The 19,316-nt window shown below is 45.2% G+C and overlaps 1 protein-coding gene across 13 annotated transcripts in view; it reads left to right on the top strand.

Moving 5' to 3' along the window:
- MADD (MAP-kinase activating death domain) overlaps positions 1-17,980 on the top strand; it is a 54,078-nt gene extending 36,098 nt beyond the window's left edge. For 8 of the 13 annotated variants that reach the window (XM_006896697.1, XM_006896691.1, XM_006896690.1 and 5 more), the window contains 6 exons: positions 12,617-12,781; positions 13,028-13,100; positions 13,198-13,304; positions 15,390-15,459; positions 17,288-17,334; positions 17,629-17,980. In XM_006896697.1, the coding sequence (XP_006896759.1) occupies positions 12,617-12,781; positions 13,028-13,100; positions 13,198-13,304; positions 15,390-15,459; positions 17,288-17,334; positions 17,629-17,733 (567 nt within the window). In that variant the 3' untranslated portion in view covers positions 17,734-17,980. Of the gene's footprint in view, positions 1-12,616; positions 12,782-13,027; positions 13,101-13,197; positions 13,305-15,389; positions 15,460-17,287; positions 17,335-17,628 lie in introns of those variants that run through there. The other 5 variants (XM_006896692.1, XM_006896699.1, XM_006896695.1 and 2 more) reach the window with 3 other exon arrangements.
- The last annotated feature ends 1,336 nt before the right edge of the window (positions 17,981-19,316 follow it).

Here is a 19,316-nt window from a genome sequence, read left to right as displayed (position 1 = left end):
GAGATGGCAGGGTATTCTTGCATTTTCCTTAAAAAAAAATTTTAAAAAATATATTTAAAAGAAGAGCTTTCGAAGTGTAGAACTCACTTTTACCACCATGCAAGGAATCCTCAGACTCAGTCTGTGAAGCATAGAGTTGGAGCCAAGCCTCATGGATGCCTATCTCTTGCAGTAAGTAACGTACCAACATCTGTCGAGTACCATGAGGACCAGAACCTGACTTGACCTTTCTCAAAAAAGAACCTGTCCACACATGGTTAATATGTGACTAATACAATCGTTTGAGAATCCTTTTTAAATTATCTTTTTTGCTCACCTTTCTTTCTTAATTACAAAAATAAGACCCTTAAGTCTATAAATATTTCAAACCCTTAAGTCTATAAATATTTCAAACCATATTGAAATAAAGACAAAAATAAATTTCCCTTCACCACTTCTCATCCCTTCAATCCTTTTTCTCAGAGGAAATCTCTGTTAAATAGTGTTCAGAGACCCTTGCAGGTATTTTTAGAAAATGCATATTTGTATGACATGGATACAGGGAGCCACACAATTTTTTTGGAATGTTTTATTATTGTGGTTTGGGTGAAAGTTTACAGAGTAAATGCATTTTTCATGCAACATTTTTACATACTTTGTTTCATGACATTAGTTCTAATCTCTCAGTGTAACTGCATTCTCCCTGCCCCTTGTTTCCTGCTCCTTTATGCCTTGTGAGCTCTGTCTTTGGCCAAATGCTTCCTTTTTGATTGCTTGTAGTTGTTTGTTCTGAGGCGTATTTTCCTCATGCCTGTTACTCACGTCATAGAATAGTCCATTGCTTGACTAAAAAAGTAATTCCTGGGCATGGGTTCTATTCCAGATTTGAAGAGCGTCCAAGGGCCATACTTCTGAAAGTTACTGTCAGGACCAATAAGTCTGTTGGGGTTTTTTTTATGATTTTGAATTGTGTTCTACATTCTTCTCCTACTCTGTGCAGGACCTTCTAGTGTGATCCTGCTCAGTGCTTGGTAGTGGCAGCCAGTTGCCGTCAGTTCTTGTGGTATCAAGGTGTTAAGCCGCTGGCCTGTTTACCTTTTGAACTAATTGTTCCTCGAGGCTTTGATTTTCTTCACTCTTCTTTGCTCTAAGCAAGGAGAGACCAATCAATAGTTGAGTCTTGGATGACCACTTGCAAGCTTTTAAGACCCCACTTACTGCTCACCAAAGTAGGGGGTCAGATGTTGTCTTTGTGGTCAATGTTACGTTAGCTGACATAGATATTCTTCAGAAACTAACATCCTAAGCCCCCAAGACTCATCCCCTCCAGGTCTTTGGTTATGGTTAAGTTTTCATGACTTTGCCTCTTGCGTACTCTGCTAGATACATGAATATGTTTGCAACACATAAAAATACATATATAGGAATATTCTCTGTCAGACCTACATGTGATATACTCCCATTTACTTTCCTACACCTGTTCAGCTTACATGTTTACTTTTGGATCTACTATTGTTTGTTAGTATTGCTATTTTAGGTTTATGTATATAATAGTATTTACCTTTCTTGCCCTTAGCTCTGGTACATATCCTAGTACCTTCCTTTGCCTTGGTCATGTGCTGGACTCACCCTTATTATATATTGTTTTTATACTTGTCCTAGCTAATATGTGACAGCACTCTAGTTAGTGATTTTTCTCCCCGCTCCTACCCCACCCCATCTCTGGTAGCTGTGAAAGAATGTGTAAATCTTTCCTTGGCTTTTTATTGTCATAAGGGTCTCACACAATATTTGTCCTTTGTGATTGACCTGTTTCACTCAGCATGATGCCTCCAGGTTTATCCATGTTACAAGGTCTTTCATGGATTGTTATTCTTTCACATCGTGTGGCATTGTGGTATTGCATGGCATGTTTGTACCATGGTTTGTTTATCCATTTATCCATTGATAGGCACTTAAGTTATTTCCATCTCTTTGCTTTTATGAATAATACTACAATGATCAGGAATGTGCATATACCTATGCATTGAATAAATATATGTCAAATTGTAGGATTGCTGGATTGCAGGGTATTTTTATTGCCAGCTTTTTAATGTTAAATGTAGTGTCATGCCATTTCCCACAATGATTGTACCACCTTACTGTGCCCCCAGCAATCTGTGAGAGTTCCAGTCTCTCCACATCCTAACCAGCATTTCTTGGTTTGGGCTTTTTAATGTGTTTTGTTGTTTTTTTTTTTAAAAAAAACTTTGCCATTATTGCTAGAGTGATATGAGAATTTTATTTTATTGCTGTCAAAAGTAGTACCAAGCTGCAAGTGTTATAAAATTATTTTTTTCTCTCATTGACTTGGACATATTTTTTTAAAATAAATTTAAATGAAAGTTTACAGAGACTTAGGGTTTCCAGTCATTCATTGTTGCACTTTTCTCCCTATCCACCCCCTCCCTACTTGGACATTTTTTTTTATATACATATTATGGAAATCTACCTCTTTCAGTCACCACTTGTCTGTTAGTTCATCCACTTCAGAAATAATAGGCCCATGAAAACCCTACGAACAACAGCAGGACATGATCTGATCTAGTGCCAGGAAATGAGAGCCTCAGTGGGAAAGCACTCAAACCACTGTCTCCTCCAAGCCGAACTTCCTTAATGACATAACTGGAGTAAAATTTGCAACCAATAAAAGATCTTAATTTGCTAAAGTGGCATGATGTCTTAAAGTAAGGCGAGACAGCTGTAAATAAATATCCATTCATACTTGGAATGTAGAACATACTAAGTATCAATCTAGGAAAATTGGAATTTGTAAGAAATGAAACGGAATGCATGAAGAACAGTCACCTAGGTATTAGTGAGTTGAAATGAACAGGTATTGACATTTTCAATCAGTTGATCATATGGTCCACTGGCCAGCAATTAAAAATTGAAGAGCCATGGTGTCACAGTAATTGTCAAAAAGAGCTTTTCAAGTCATGTCTTGAGATACAGTGTTGTCAGTCTTCTTCTGCAGTATGAAATTGGTTGAACATGCAATCAAAATGCATTAATATGAACTGGCAATTAGAATACAAAGTTGGAAATAAGGAAGAGAGATTAGTAGTCAGAAAAGATGGCCTTGGTAATGGAAATGAGGCTGGAGAGCACATGATATAATTTTGTACAATTATCTATTCATTGCAAATACGTTTTTTAAAAAGATAATTGAGAGGCAATCACATGAACCTCATCTGACCAACTATACAAAAATCAGATTCACTCTATCTCTGGAAAGAGATGGAGGAGAAGTTCAATATCATTAGTGAGAACAAAGCCAGGGGCCGACTGTGGAACAGACTACCAGTACCGCATGCAGAATTTTAAAATTAAAACTAAAAAAAAAAGGTAAACAAATCCATGAGAGCCAAAATATGACCTTGAGTATATCCCACCTGAATTTAGAAATTGCCTCAAAAAATAGGTTTGAAGCATTGAACACTGATGACTGAGGGCCAGGTGAATTGTAGAATGATATCATATGTGAAAAGTAAAAGGTCATTTTTAAAAAGACTAAAGAGAATGTCAGGAGAGATTCTGAAACTTGTTCTTTAACAAATAAAGGAGTTAAAGAAAAATAAAGAAAGGAAGAAATGAAGAGGGCTGAGTAGAAGATTTTTCAAAAGGAAGAAATGAAGTAAGAGGACTGAAAATAATATTTCAGAAGCCAGTTTGAGAAGACAAGCAACATATTAGAATGAAATGTAATAATTAATATAGTCTGTAAACTCCGCTGAAACTTGTCTATCATGGGTGACCCTGCTGATGTTTGCAATATTGGTGGCATAACTTCCAACAAAAGCATACAAGTCATGCTCAGTACAGCAAACTGATGAGTAAACTATAAAAAGGTAGGTTTATACAAACTATAAGCAGCAACACACAGATCACACACACTGCATACAGCAAACTGACAGATAAACACTGTGCCCATAAGAGCAAACCATATAACAAGCATAAACATACCATAAAACATGCATGCATGCTATGGGAAATGTATGTCAAGGGTATGCCCAGAGGTGGGACACCCCCGCCCCCAAAGCAGAGTTTTTGCTGGGCTTAGAGGAGCCTAGGCTACTCTGCCTAGCTAGAGATTGTGTCTTTGCCAGTCCAGGGCCTAGGTGCCTCTCAGCCAGAGGAGGTGGCCCCTCTAATCGTGGGGGACTGATGGCAGACCAGAATTGGCACAATCTGTAGGCTCTGAGAACAGACCTCAGAAACAGTAGGCAAGGCTTGATGTAGAGTTGGGGACTGGCGAGGTGGGGTGGTGGTAGTAGGAGAGTGGGGAGAATACTAGAAAGATCTGTGTCTTGTGCAAAGGCACTTGATTGTTTGGACCATAACGAATTACCCTTGACATTGAATAGAATGCAAATCCCAGAATACTTAAATATGCTCATTCAAAGCCTATATAGAGACCTATATAAGATACTGTTGTCTAAACAGAAGAAGGGAGCATTGCATGGTTTAAAATGGGTAAAGGTGTACATCAGAGTTGTATCTTTTCTCTGTACGTGTTAAGTCTGTATGTTGAACAAACCATTCAAGAAGCTGGACTATATGCAGAAGAATGTGACATCAGGATTGGAAGGAGACTTAACAACCTGTTACACAGATCATACAGTCTTACTTGCTGAAAATTAAGAGGACACGAAGCACTAATTGCAGCAGATCAAAGACTACTTCAAAATCAAGGAAGCAAAAATCCTCACCACTGGACCAATGAGTTAGAGATTCAGGTTGTCAGTGATTTCATTTTACTTGGATCCACAGTCAGTATCCATGATAGCAGCAGTGAAGAAATCAAAAGACATGTTACACTGGAACATTTTCTGTCAAGGACTTCTCTAAGGTGTATGGAGCAGTGAGATCAATTTAAAGATTAAGATACACATGATTCAAGCCAGGGTCTTTTCAGTTATGTGTTCTGCATCTGAAGTTGGACAGTGACTAAGGATGAGATTGTGAATAGCCCATGGACTACCAAAAGAACGAACAGATCTCTCTTGGAGAAAGTGCAGCTAGGGTACTCCCTGGAGGCAAGTGTGTAAAGCTTCATCTCACATACTTTAGGCTTGTTTGGAGGGGCTGGTCCTTGGAAAAGGACATGATGCTTGGAGAGGTGGAGGGTCAGCAGAAGAGAGGAAGTACCTCAGTGAGATGGATTGACAAAATGACAAAGGATGAACAAAGAGTACTGAATATATTATGGACAAAGAACAAATCGATCTTGGAGAAAGTACAACTAGGATGTCCCTTAGAGGCAGGTGTGGGATTTATCTTTCAATATAACTTTTCCTGATATTACCAAAAAAGAAAACTACAGACTACTCTCTCTCATGAATATAGATGCAAAACTCTTAATAAAATACTGTCTGATAGGAACCATCATAGAGAAAAATAATCTACTGTGACCAAGTGGGATTAATAACAAGTCTGCAAGAAAAGTTCAACATAAGAAAAGCAGTCAACAGAATTCATCACATTAGCAAAACAGATAATAAGAACGACATGATCCTAGCGGTTGATGCAGAAAAGGCCTTTGACAAAATCCACCCTCCCTTCCTGATTAAAACATTCAGTAAAATAGGAATAGAAGAGAGTTTTCTCAACATTGTGAAAAGTATATATGCAAAACCAAGAGCTAATATCATTCTCAGTGGAGAAAGACTGAAAACATTCTCCTTGTCAACAGGGACCAGACAAAGATGCCCACTGTCACCACTCCTATTTAGTATTGTATTGAAAATACTTACTAGGGCAATACGGCAAGATACAGAAATAAGAAGTATCCAGATAGGCAAAGAGATGGTGAAACTGTTTCTGTATGCAGATGATACTGTAGTGTACACAGAAAATCCTAAGGGTTCAACAGCAACAAAACTATTAGAGCTAGTAGACCAGGTTAATTGAGTGGCAAGATACAAGATCAATATATAAAAGTCAGATTCTTCTACAGTAACAAAACATAGAGAAGGAAAAGAAGAAAGCAATATCTTTAACAATAACCAACCATAAATTTAGATGCTTAGGAGTAAGCCTAACTAGAGACACAAAAGACTTACAAAGAAAACTACAAAACACTTCTGTGAGAAACAAAATACATAAATAAATGGGAAAATATTCCCTGTTCATGAATAGAAAGACCCAATATAGTGAAAATGACAATCCTACCAAAAGCAATCTACATATTTAATGCAATACCAGTACAGATACCAAATTCTTTTTTCAAAAAGTTAAAGGCAGTTGACAAACTTATTTGGAGAGGAAAGAAACTCTGAATAAACAAAGCACTTCTTTTTTTTTTTTTTTTTAACAAAGCACTTCTGAAAAACAAAAATGAAGTGTCAGTCATAGCACTCTCTTATCTCAAAACCTACTGCACAGCTATAACAAAAATAGCATGGTGCGGGTACAATGACAGACCAATGGAACAGAATCGAGAACCCAGAAATGAACCCATCCATGGTCATTTGATATTCAACAAGGATACTAAACCATCAAATGGGAAAATGACAACCTCTTTAGCAAATGGTCATGGCAAAACTGGACTGCTCCCTACCAAAAGCTGAAGCAGGATTCACACCTCTCACCATACATAAAAATCAACTAACTGAAGCTGTATCAGAGAACTAGGGGTAAAGCCCAAAGCCATAAAGTTCATAAGAGTCAAAGTGGGACTATGCTTAGAAGACCTAGCCTGTGCTGTAAAAAGGCTGACAAATACAGCCAGAAATAAGCAACCAGGAGAGGATAAAATTGATGAATGGGATCTTCTAGATTAAATCCTGGTGTGTATCAGTAACTTTTTCCAACAGAATGAAAAGAAAACCTACTGACATGGAAAAAAACATTTGGCAATACCATCTCAGGCAACAGTTTCATAACAAATTTTACAGAACACTACAAGGCCTCCACAAGAAAAAAACAGATAACCCAATTACAAAATGAGCAAAAAACAGGGAAAGACTTTTCACAGAGGAATACATTCAGATGGCCAACAGACACATGAAGAAATGCTCAAAATCACTGGCAATAAGAGAGGTGCAAATAAAAAACATGATAAGATACCATCTCTCCCTAGGAACAGTAGTAAAGTTTAACAGGACAGCAAGCACTAAATATTGGAGAGGCACAGAGAGATATGAACTCTTATACACTATTGGTGGGATTGTAAAATGGCACAACCACTCTGGAAGGCAGTTTGGTATTTCCTCAAAAAGCTAAACTTATAATTTCTGTATTACCCAGCTATTACACTGCTCAGAATATACCCCAAGGAAATTTGAACCGAGACACAAACAGAGATTTGTACACTGATGTGCATAGCAGAATTATTCATAATCACAAGAACATATAAACAGCCCAAATGTCCAGTCTCAATCAAATGGATTGAGAAATTGGGGTACATTCATACAGTGGAATACTACATAACACTCAGGAGTAAGATTTCAAAAATTACTACATTACTTGAGAGAGACTGGAGAGCATTATGCTGAGTGAACTAACTCAGTCTCAAAAGGACAAATACTGCATAATTGTAAAAATAGATAACTAGTAAAATATGTGTGAGGATATAAAGAGGGGAGGTGGGGAGCACAGGGGTAAGGCTAGGCAGAGGGAAATCAGGGTCACACAACTTGGTGGGTGGAAGGAGGAAGATCAAGGAAGTGTGAAAGATCTCGTAGGGATCTGGAAAGACAGGATAATGGTGGGCATAGTTCAGTGGTGATTAATTTTATAAAATATAATGAATGGGAATGATTGTGTGAAACACAATGTGAATGAAAGATACTATGAAACACAATATGTACTAACTTTGTAAGTAAGCAAATAAAAAAAATAATAGTGGTAAAAAAAGATGACCTTTCCTGTCCATTGTTTGACTTTATTGTGTGGATAGGTGGGAATATGTGAATGGAGTATATTAACCTATCCACAAGGGCATTAGCTGTCTACCATTCCACAAAGGGATTGACCAGTTTTGCCATTGAATTGAGCAAGCCAGCAGGGAGAAGCATGCTGATCTTCTGGCATCGTTGAACAATAAGCAAGAGAATTTAGAATGCCCATCTTGCTCCTATGCAGCAACACCTATGGCTGAATCAGAGACCTGACGTGAGATGGAACCTTGAGGGGGGGAGAGCTAATCTTGGCAGGACTAAGAACTTTGTTGGACGGACAGCTGAGAGTGGGAAGCCAGTATAAGCAGGACTGAGAACTGGGAATGCTGGCCTAAAACCACGAGGCTCGAGACTGAGCTGCCTGCATGCACATTTCAGGAGCTCTCTTGACTGTATTCTGTTGTTAATCTGAATTGTAACGTTTTGGTTTTCCCCAGTATGGTTCTGTGTGGTCTGTGAGCTATTGCATTGGATCTTGGACTCAAGAAACAGTAAAATTAGTATTGAGATGAGTAGAAAGAGGTATGGGAGCATGGGGGACATGTCTGACCTCATGAAAATTGGTTTTGTGCTATTGATGCTGTTGTCAGGGACAGTTTACTTTTGTGAAGGTGGTAAAGGTCAGATATGGTTATCCCATGTGACTCTTGCTCTTTTTACAGCAGAAGTGATCAAACTTTGTCTTACAGACTTTGGGTATGTTGCCAAAAGGGGCTAGTTTCTGGGAAAAGACCTTATGTTCAGAAAAAGAGAATCAGGAAAGAAGAGGAACACTTGTCAGTAAAATGAATTGATGCTGTGACTGTAATGATGTCATCATAGCAGAGATTGGCACAGCAGAGGCTGGCACAGGCTAAGGCAAGGTTTCATTTGTACATAGAGTTGCTGTGAGTTGAAGGTGCCTTGACAGCACCTAATAACAACAGCATCCCTTACAAAATTACTGCCTCTTTGCTAGGTATCATGTGTTTGTACCATGATTTACTTAACTAGTTCCTCCCCCCCTTTTTTTTTTCATTGAAGCAATGTTTTGTTGAAGGTCTTTAACTATCTTTCCAAATTTACATGAGCATTCTTAGATAATTGATTCCTGTTGTGTTGTTGTTTAATGCCGTCAAGTCGTAGACGACTCATAGCGACCCTATGAACGAACAGCCTGAGCACTGTTCGTACATAAGAGTTTCCGGAGGCAAGGCATTTTGGAAGTGGATGCCGCTCCTGCTTCCAGGCTTGATTTAGTCGGGAAGCTCCAGCCAACACTGTCCACCATGGGTACCCGTTACCACGATTGGCACATCACTGTCACAGGCTTCAGCAATTTCCAGATCAAGTTTATATATATTTAAATTTTATATATTCTATCAAATTGCTATCTCGAAGACTATACCAGCTTATACCTCTACTAGCTGCATAAGCAATTCTGGCACATTTTTACTATGATCTTTCCAACCTAGAAATAACAGTGCTATCCTTAATCTTTGCCCCTTTCCTTTCAGACATTCTGAAAGAAATGTGGAAAGGGGTGTTGGTGGTGTTAGGTGTCAATGAGTCAAGTATGACTCATAGCAATCCTGTGGACAAAAGATCTGATCCCTGTTCTATCATGCGCCATCCTCACACTTCCTGACACGCAAGAGCCCATTGCAGCAGTCACCATATCAATCTACCTGGTTGGGGGGTCTTCCTCTCCTTCACCAGCCCGCCACCCTGCCCAGCATCATTCCTCTCCAAGGATTAGTCCCTTCTAATAACATGCCCAAAGTGTATCAGGCAAAGCCTCATCATTTTTGCCTCCAAAGAGCACTCCGCTTATACCATCTCCAAGACATATCTGTTTATTCTCTTGGCCGTCCAAGGGATGTTTAATGCTCTTCTCCAAAACCACAGCTCAAAGACATCCATTCTTATCTAGCATCCTCATTAATTGTCCAAGCTCTCAGATGCATATCAAATGATCAGAAAGACTGTGGTCTCAATCAGATACACCTTAGTCCTCAAACTGGCATCATTACTCCTCAGTAATTTGGAGAGGTCCCTATTTGCAGATTTCCCTAGTACAGTATATCTCCTTATTTCCTAACTGCTGATATCAAGGGTGTTAATTCTGAATCCAAGCAAGGTGAAACTGTTGACAGTTTCAGTTTCCTCTCCCGTCTGTCATGATGTTGCCAGTAGTAGGAATCTTATTTTCTTGACATTAAAACATAATCCATACCTAAGGCTGCATTCCTTGGTCTTCTGCAACAAGTGCTTCAAGTCCTCCTCACTTTCAGCAAGCCAGGTTGTATCATCTACATAATGCAGGTTATTGATGAGTCTTCCTCCACTCCTGATGCCACGCTCCTCTTCAAAGATTCCAGCTTCTCAGATAATTTACTCAGCATACAGATTGAGTAAGTATGGAGAAAGAATACAACCCTGACACACTCCCTTCTCAGTTTTTTTTTTAAATTTTTTTTAATTTTATTTTATTATTTTTGTGTGCGTGTACCGTCAAATCAGATCTGACTGGTACAGGAGGAGATTGCCCCTCCTTCCCCGGCAGAGCATCTGGTGGATTCGAACCGTGCACCTCTGGGATTGTAGTTGCAGCTTCTTGCCACTAGGCCACCAGAGCTCCCCCCCTTGTCAGTTTTAAACCATGCAGTTTTCCCCTTCTCTGTTTGTACAGTAGCCTCCTGGTCCAGGTATAGGTTCCACATGAACACAACTAAGTGGTCTGGTATTTCCAATCTTAATGTCAGTCACAACTTGTTATGATCCACTCAGTCAAATGCCTTTGCATAGTCAATAAAGCACAAATTTTCCACATGGAGAATATTTTCTTGAAAACTAGAGTCACATTGGCATTAAAATTCAAATTTCCAATTCCTATTTTTAACTTTTTTTTAAATTTTTTTCATCTTAAAAAGGCTTTTAGAACCCAAAGACACTCTTATATAGAATATTAAAGCTTATACTCTCAGTTTAATCATTCTCCTAATATTTGTGGAGCACAAATTATTTTCTTGGTGCTCTGCAGTGACTACTTGAGGGCACATGACTGACGTGGTTTCTGAAGCCCTTACAGAGTTAACACTGTTGCGGAAGTCAGATAGTGAAACAGTGTGAAAAAGCATGTTGGCTATTCTGATCACAGATGATTGGGAGAATGTCTTACACAGCAGAGGGGTCTACTCATCATGGACAATTCCTTAGTAGAAATAAATCCTGAAGGAAGAGGAAGGAGATAATGGATAAGAACTGATGATGGATGTAGTTAGAGGGGGTAAAAAATGGAGTTTTTTTTTCATTTGTGCCTTAGACAGCTGCATGGAAAGGGTGCTGTTTGCTCAAATAGGAGACTTAGAAGGAGTGACTTCCCAGAGGAGAGTTGAGTAGAGTGTGAGGCATGGTGAGTTTGAGGAGCTGTGTGTGAGACACCCCTGTAGAGAGAAGCTCAGGAGTTCAGGAAGAGAAGTCTAACATGAAGAAAGGTTTGAGAGCTGTCAGTGTGGCAAAAACAATCTTGATTTTTTTCTTTTACTGTCATTGTTACAGCAACTGGCAAAGATACTTTTTCAACTTTTAAATGTGATTTGACTGAGACTTTCATAAAAGATTGGTTTTCCTTTCAGGAGTTCATATACTTTATACTTCCTGACATGTGTCAGAACTCTTCCCAGTTGTTCTGTGTTTCTCGTGTCCATTTGTCCTTCTTTCTTTCCCTTGTCTGCCTTCTGGGCTTTATCTTTGGGCCAGTGCGGCTCTTTTAATTTTGTATGGTAGATTTTCCTAAGCAGTAGGTTCCTCGTGTGTTACTGCTAACCGTGGGCCTGTCTATAATCTGACTTAAAGTTGAGTCAGAATGTTGTCAGTTCCAGGCTGATGGCGTGACTGACCAAGAGTCAAGGGAAAGGGTGTTTTTTGTGTTTTAAAAATTTTATGCATACTAATTCAAATAGTCTTCACAATAGCTCCACGAAGCTATCACTACTACTATTCTTTTATTGCTCGTGAAGAAATATAAGCACAGATGGTCTGACTTGATGAAGGTGGCACAGCTAATTAATGAAAGATCCAGAATTCACACCCGGGCAGTGTAGTGTGACCTTGGAGTCGTGCTCCTAACCATGTGCGGTGATGTTTGTTATACCAGCTGAAGCTAGGAGAGCTCTAGGCTCACCTGGAGGCAATGAAGAGGTTGTAGGAAGGACTCTGCTTTGAATTTATAGCATTCTTTGTTGTTGTTTTATAGGAAGCATCATTTATGTCTCACTTTTGTAATAAGGCAGAGCCTTGATTGTCTTATGGAGGCTGGTTAAGGAGGCCAGCCGCCTCCATAATCCCCAGCCTTTGTGTTTGTCAGCAGAGGGGATTTCTCGAGTCCTAAAATGGGCTAGCTTCTACATAGTTGAGGTTTATAGAACACGTGAGAGGTAATAGACCCAGAAGGAACTGGAAAGGAGCCATCTTGCTTGCTCACAAGTTCCTCCCAAATACTCTCCTCTGAAACCTGTCTAGAAGACCCCTCCCCAGTGGTTCTGCCTCAGTGTCCCCAGCCACGGGGGACTAGAGGCAGAAGACAGAGCACCTGGGACACTCTCTGGACCAGCTGTCTAGTCCCTTCCTGGTGGGCAGCAGTCTCATGTGGGCTGGAGTGGGAGAGACCCTTAAGAGACATGTTCCACTGACTGCTTCGTCCACATCTCCAGGTATGTGACGACTGTGTGGTGTTACGTAGCAACATCGGGACAGTGTATGAGCGCTGGTGGTATGAGAAGCTCATAAACATGACCTACTGTCCCAAGACCAAAGTGCTGTGCTTGTGGCGCAGAAATGGCTCTGAGACGCAGCTCAACAAATTCTATACCAAGAAGGTACCCATAAACTGGACTTGGGGTGGATGTGGGGTAGTCCTGGAGGATAAAAGCTTCTTGCTGGGATGTTGAGATGCCCAAATCCATCTGTAGGGATCGATTTTTGCCTCCAGCTACTCTGTGGGCTACACTTAAGCTCTATCTTTGAGGTCTGGGCATTGGCCTAAGCCTCAGCAGGCCTGCTAGCGCAGAGGGCGGGGACTCGGGAGGCCAGCATGACAGCTCAGCTCTCTCCCCATGTGCCAGTGTCGGGAGCTGTACTACTGTGTCAAGGACAGCATGGAGCGTGCGGCCGCCAGACAGCAGAGCATCAAACCCGGTGAGAGGCTTGGCCCCCTGCAGAGAACTGCTCCCTGAGGGAAGTCAGGCTGTGGGTGCCCCGCCTCACTCACGGATAACCTCTTTCCTTACCACAGGACCTGAACTCGGTGGCGAGTTCCCTGTGCAGGACATGAAGACTGGCGAGGGTGGCTTGCTGCAGGTCACCCTGGAAGGGATCAATCTCAAGTTCATGCACAACCAGGTAGGTGCACGTGGCAGCACCAGGCTTCCTAGGCCCATGTTCCATCTGTGAGAAGAATCGGTGTCCTGGTCCCCAGTGCTTTTCACTGAGCTTGAAGAGGGTGCCAGGGGTTAGGGGGAGAGCTGCAGCAGCTGGGCCAGAGAGAGAGTCTGAGAGGGTGAGGCGCCAGGGAGAGAGAGCGAGACTCGGAGGTTAGACTCAGTACAGTGTGAGTGGGAGCGTCTCACTGGACCCTCTTTGCAGTGTTTCTGCCTTCCTTCCTTCATCCCCAGGGTACGCTTTGGCTTGGTGGTTTTGCTTTGAGAGTCTAGACTGGCTGACCTCCTCGCGTCTTTCTGGTGTGTGTGTAGCTTCTGTATGTGCGAGTAGCTTGTCTCTCTTCCTCTCTGGGGTGCGTGTGTTTCTTGGCCTATTTCTCTTCCTGCTGATTCATCTTTGTGTCCTTTTCCTTCCTCCGAGTGTCCCCTCTCTGTCCCTGCTCCACAGGCCCCACGCCCTTTCTTTTGACTCGGGAGCACTTCACAATAAAGCTTTCCCTCATTGTGATTCCACCAGAGAAGCTGACTTTTTCTTCCCCTTTCTCCGTTGGTCTTTTAACACAGTGATACCTTTCCTCTCAGTGGACATTCCTTAAGCTAATTCCTTCCTTTCTGCGGCCAGCGCATCATCCCAGGTCCGTTCGCAGCTCTGACTCTTCACACAAGTGCCTTTCCCCTTCCCTGAGGTGCTGGTTGTGCTCCCTGAGGCCCGATCCAGGGCTGCAGCAGGTAGCACATGGCCCTGGCCAGGCTCCTGCACATCTGGACTCTCGCCATGGCTTTCTCTCTCCACTTGGCATTTTAGTTCTTTGGGCATCTAACTGGGCAGCTTTGGTGTGATGGGAAATAGCTACCTATTCTTCTTGGCAGTCTCTTAATCTATTTTCAATCTGGCCTCAGGGTGGCAGGAAACTCCTAGCAGCTTTAAGATTAGCTCTAGGAGAGGCTTGCCCAGTACCTTTATGGACCATGTTGGTGCCATTACTTCTTGGGGAGTGTTGGTGCCAGTACTTCTTGGGGAGTGAGCCTCTGAGCATATTTTCAGTGTTGTGGCCTCTGGGCCCTTCACTGTCTAAAGAAGGACCTTGTTAAACAGTGGCACCACCCTTTTCCCTCTGTCTTGCCCTCGTCGTAGCCCCTCTGAACTCACTAAATTATCTAACAGAAAGTGTGGACAAACGAGGGGTGGTCTAAGACTCTGCTCCTAGAAAGTAGAGCCCACAGGAAGGGAAGTCAGTCCTGACTTCTCTGTCGAGCTCCGCAGTGGTGGTCCCTCTTCTGTCACTAACGTCCATCCAGGTGATGCTAAGGAAGCACTGGACCTTCCCTTGGGCTTAGACAGTGAGGGCAGCTGGAGAAGCATGAATTTTGGAATTACAACATACTTGGCTTTGAAGCCCATATTTATGAGCAAACCACCCCCCTCTGATCCTGTTTCCTCACCTCTAAAATGGGGATAGTACGGAATACACATGGACGTACAGATTAGAAACAGTATTTATAAAACTCCTAATAGGTACTCAGTAAGTGGTGGCTGCTATCATATCACCACATACTTCTTTGGGAGATCCTGGATCCTGTTTCAAGGAAGATACCAGCACCTCCCACCCCAAGGACAGTCTAAGGGAGCTTTGCACCTGTGCCAGCCCTCTGCGCCGGAGGAGGATGCATGGAAGGGTAGAGACCTGATGGACTGAGCCGGGGAGCCCAGGGCACAGTATCCTAAAAATGATGCCCTGGGTAGAGGGCACGGGTGGGCAGCCCAGGCCAGCAGAGGGGCCTGCGGGTTGGGGTTGACCATTCAAACTAACGCCTTCATTTCTCTCCCATGCTTTCTCCTCCGGCCAGGAGCGGAAGGTACATGCCCTTTCTGCTGTCTTCTCCTCTTAGCGCTTTTGAGTTTGTGTGTGTGTGGATTCTTCTGTCCTCCCTTTGGGGACTAGGTTTTTTTGCGTGCGGGCGGGGCTGTAGCTGGGAGAGTGGGCTTTGCGGGGCAGGAGTGGAGCCTCCGGGCCTTACCCACCCTCCCTCCCTCCCTCTCTTGCAGGTTTTCATAGAGCTGAATCACATTAAAAAGTGCAATACAGTTCGAGGCGTCTTTGTCCTGGAGGAATTTGGTAATTACACTATTTTGCTCTTAGGTCTGGACTCACCTGGCAGTAACTCAAACCTCGGAGCTCCAGAGGAGGGAGTAGGGGCAGGGAGAAGCACCACCTTAGAGAGAGGTCAGGAAGAGCAGGCGCACTAGGGAAGACGAGAGAACCTTGAGACAAGAGAGGGGAGAGGAAGAAGAGATCGAGAGAGGGGAGAGGAAGAAGAGATAGCGGGTCACAGAAGAGCCATGTCAGGGCTGAGAGCCTAGAGGTGGCGCTGAAAGGACTTATTGGCCTCTGCCACTCTCCCTTGCTTGGCCGGCTGGTGGTCAGAAAGTTCTGGGGCAGAGCAGCCTGGCCATCCCCAAGCTCGGCCGTGTCCATGTTGCCTGCTGTGATCCCTCCACGCAGCCACCTGGGGGCCCTGCGCCGACCTGGCCTCACCTCACCCCTGTGAGCAGGGGGGGCATGTGACAGTAACAGGCAGACTCGCTCCAGAAAGGAGACAGCCGAGGGGGCCTCAGCTCAGAGGGTCAGCTGTCAGGGGCAGCTGGGGCCATCCTCCCCAGGCCTCACGTGTAGGAGTGACTAGCGGGTTCTCGCCCTGGGGCTTTGAGTTCCTGCTGTGTTTGTGCTTCATTCTTTCGTGCCCCTCATCGCTGCTATGAAAACCTTCGTTCTCCAGCAGGTAACGTGATCGTGATCGCGGCTCGTGCTGCCTCTCCCCAGGCCCCTGCGATGGGTGGGGCGGGTCCGCCAACCAAAGCAGCTGCTCACATGGCCACGTCTTCCTTTCTCTCCCGCCCTCTTCCTTCCCAACTCCCCTGACCCCCTTGCTGGCTCACTGGTTCAAGTTTTCTCCCCTCGTGTGCTCCCTTCTCTCTTCCTGCTTGAGAGAGAGTCTGAGGGGCTCTTCCAACTCAGGGGAAGGACTTGGGGCTTCTTGCTCTACGTTTGATGAATGTATTGCCTGTTAACCCTGGGTGCCCAGGATTTTACCTCCCAGGGTCAGAAGAAGGTGTGGCCAACTCTCATCCTCCCCTTCTGGCCCCAAGGGCATACCATGTCCCGCTGTGCCCAGTGTCACAGGGCCATAACCACGGCGGCGGAGCCTGGGGGGCCTTACTCCTTCCTCTGGCCAAGCAGACCCCTGCATGGCTGGGGCAAAGTCAACTCTAAGTCTTGCATCCTGGGCTGTGGACATGTGTGTGTTCTGCCTGATGCTCCCTGTCACTCCCTCGTTGGGTGCTGTCCTCGCCTTCTCTTCCGCTCCGTGTGTCTGCTGCAGAGCCCTCTGACGCTCTCCCTCACACAGGCAGGCCTGGGCTGCTCCTGCCACTCAGGGAAGAAAGCTTACCTCTCGGATGGGTTTAGTATTTCTGGCGTCTTTATCCAGTCTCGGGACCCTCTGTACCAGCGTAAAGGGGCCTTTGTTTAACATGGCCAGAGTTTCAGGCTGCGGGTAGGATAAGTTCACAGGCTTCTCAGCAAAGTGAGGCACAGGCTAGAGACGACATTCTGCTCCCAGAAAAAAAGCCTGGACCATCCCCTATAGCTTCTAGGGGTCCCTGGACAGTAGCAAAGACCAGGCTTTTCCTGGGGTTCAAACAAGGAGCCACTGCAGGCTCCAGAGGGCTAGCTGAGTCCGAGACGGCGGCCTCTCAGAGAACCCAGCAGGGTCTGGACAGAACCAGCCGGAGGCCCCTGATCTGTGCCAGCCCAACGTGCTGCAGCTTCCGGGAGAGGCCTGAGGGAAGGGGGCCTGGAGCAAGGCGCTGCCGCATCGGGGAGCACGGCTGTGCTGCTCTTAGTTTTGAACTTTCTGTTTTGTCTCTTGCCCGTCCGATTTTAGTTCCTGAAATTAAAGAAGTGGTGAGCCACAAGTACAAGACGCCCATGGTGAGTGCCAGCCAGGCCCAGCAGGGGACCTTCAGGAGCAGGGGTCGCAGGAAGCACAGGGGTGTGAGTGGGGATCAGGAATGACGTGAGAGAGAAATGCAGTCTACAGGCCAGAGATTGCGCTGACGCCAGGCCTGGAGGACAGACTCATATGCATCCCCTCACCCCGGGGCGGCTGCTGCGGCCTTGCCTAGGCTTGTATTTGGCCCAGATGCAGGATCTTGCCTGGCAGGTCCTCCCTGCGTGGAGAAGAAGGCGAGCTCAGTGGGCCTGATCTCTCTCTCCCTGCTCTAGGCCCACGAGATCTGCTACTCTGTGTTGTGTCTCTTCTCGTACGTGGCTGCAGTCCGTAGCAGCGAGGAAGATCTCAGAACTCCGCCCCGGCCTGTCTCTAGCTGATGGAAGGGATTAAGCAGCTGCCCCAGCCCGGGGCCACCCCTTGCCTCTGCTGTTCCAGTGCACGATGCTGCTATGACTGAGGAGTGGAGGACATGTGACGTCTCTGCAGGCCCCTCGCAGGCCTTAGTTGGTTCCCACTTTTGTGTCTCTTAAATGTGTCTTTGAGCGTGTCCATCACAGGGCTAAGCTGATCTCTTCCACTTCTCCCTGTCCCCTCCCACTGTCCCCTCAGGGCTCAAGAGTATGTGTGAGTGTGAGTGAGTGTGTGTGTGTGTGTGTGTGTGTGTGTATGTCTGTCTGGTGAGCCAGTGGCTTCTAACAACTGAGTGTTGGCCAGTGTGAGTTCACTGTCATGTGTCCTCGAGATGTTTGTGTTGTTTTCTTGTCTGTGCTCTTGGCGTTGTGACCTCCAGTGCAGGAGTCCAACTCCGCGTCCTCTGTGGTCGGGCACAGCTGGCGCCTGGAGCAGTTCCCCTCAGTGGGGAGTAAGGGCGACCTGAGGCCCGTCCTCCTTACAGGTGGGAGGCGAGAGTTGGGGGCCGCTGGCGTGAGTGGCAGCCTCCTCATTCCCTTGTGCATTTCCCAGGCTGGGAGCCGTGACCTCTCACTGCACTAGAGCCGCTCTGAGGAATGGTCATGGTCTGCTTTGCCTCCCAAGTGAGAGAGCGGAGCACATGGGCTCTTAGAGTCCCAGGACCAGCTCTGTCCTGAGTCAGGGAGGGTGTGGGGGACCAGCCAGCCGCACACGTCCACTGCAGGCAGTCCCTCCTGGCACTGAGTGCTGGGAAAGAGGGCCGGCCTGAGGGTGGGCAGGAGGTGACTGTAAATATTTCTGCTCCACATTATTTATAGAAAATGTACAGCAGTGTGAATGTGAAATAAATGTCCTTCACTCCTCTCAGGCTCTTGGCCGCCCTGTGTTAAGGTTTCTTTTTCATCTGGGCCTGAGTAAGGCTGTTCCTGGACACTTAACACTGTGCCACAGGCTTGGAAGAAAGGAGGAGGCAGGGCTTCCCAGAGCCCAGCCCTGGCGTGTGGGAGCCCCAGTCCCTGCTTCCCACTTTTCTGGCATAGTAGGTTACTTCACCACTTGGCCCGGGCTTCCAGGGAGATACTGTGGGAGGGGACTTCCCTTCCCTGGGGGATCCACAAAGGTCTGGCATGCTAGGCACTGGCCCCAGGAGGGAGCCACCAGCCTGGGTGTTGACAGCTAAACTCAGCTCATTGCTGTCAAGTTGGAACCAGCTGGCAGCTGAGCCTCCAGCAGGCTTTCTGAGGCTGTAAGTCGCATGGGACTAGGTTGATTGCCTATCTTTCTCCCAAGGAGGTGCTGGAGATTTTAAACCACCAGAGAGGGGTTGCCTTTGGGTTGGCAGTGCAGCTCTCCAGGGACTCAGCCACTAGATCCCCCTGTTAGTTGAACAGAGATGTGGACTAACCTCAGTGAAGAAAAGCACGGGCCCAGCCACTGCCCCTTCCCCACAGCTGTGGGCAGAGACTCGGGGTTCACAAGTGTCTAGAATCTTTGAGGTGAATAAACCAGATTTCATGGAGCTTTCCCCCCATGTCCCTCAGAGACCCTC

The sequence above is a fragment of the Elephantulus edwardii genome, unplaced genomic scaffold (assembly GCF_000299155.1).
Source record: "Elephantulus edwardii isolate Elephantulus edwardi_28Jun2011 unplaced genomic scaffold, EleEdw1.0 scaffold00189, whole genome shotgun sequence".
In the NCBI taxonomy this organism is placed as follows: Eukaryota; Metazoa; Chordata; class Mammalia; order Macroscelidea; family Macroscelididae; genus Elephantulus; species Elephantulus edwardii.
This window is presented reverse-complemented; position numbering and strand designations above follow the sequence as displayed.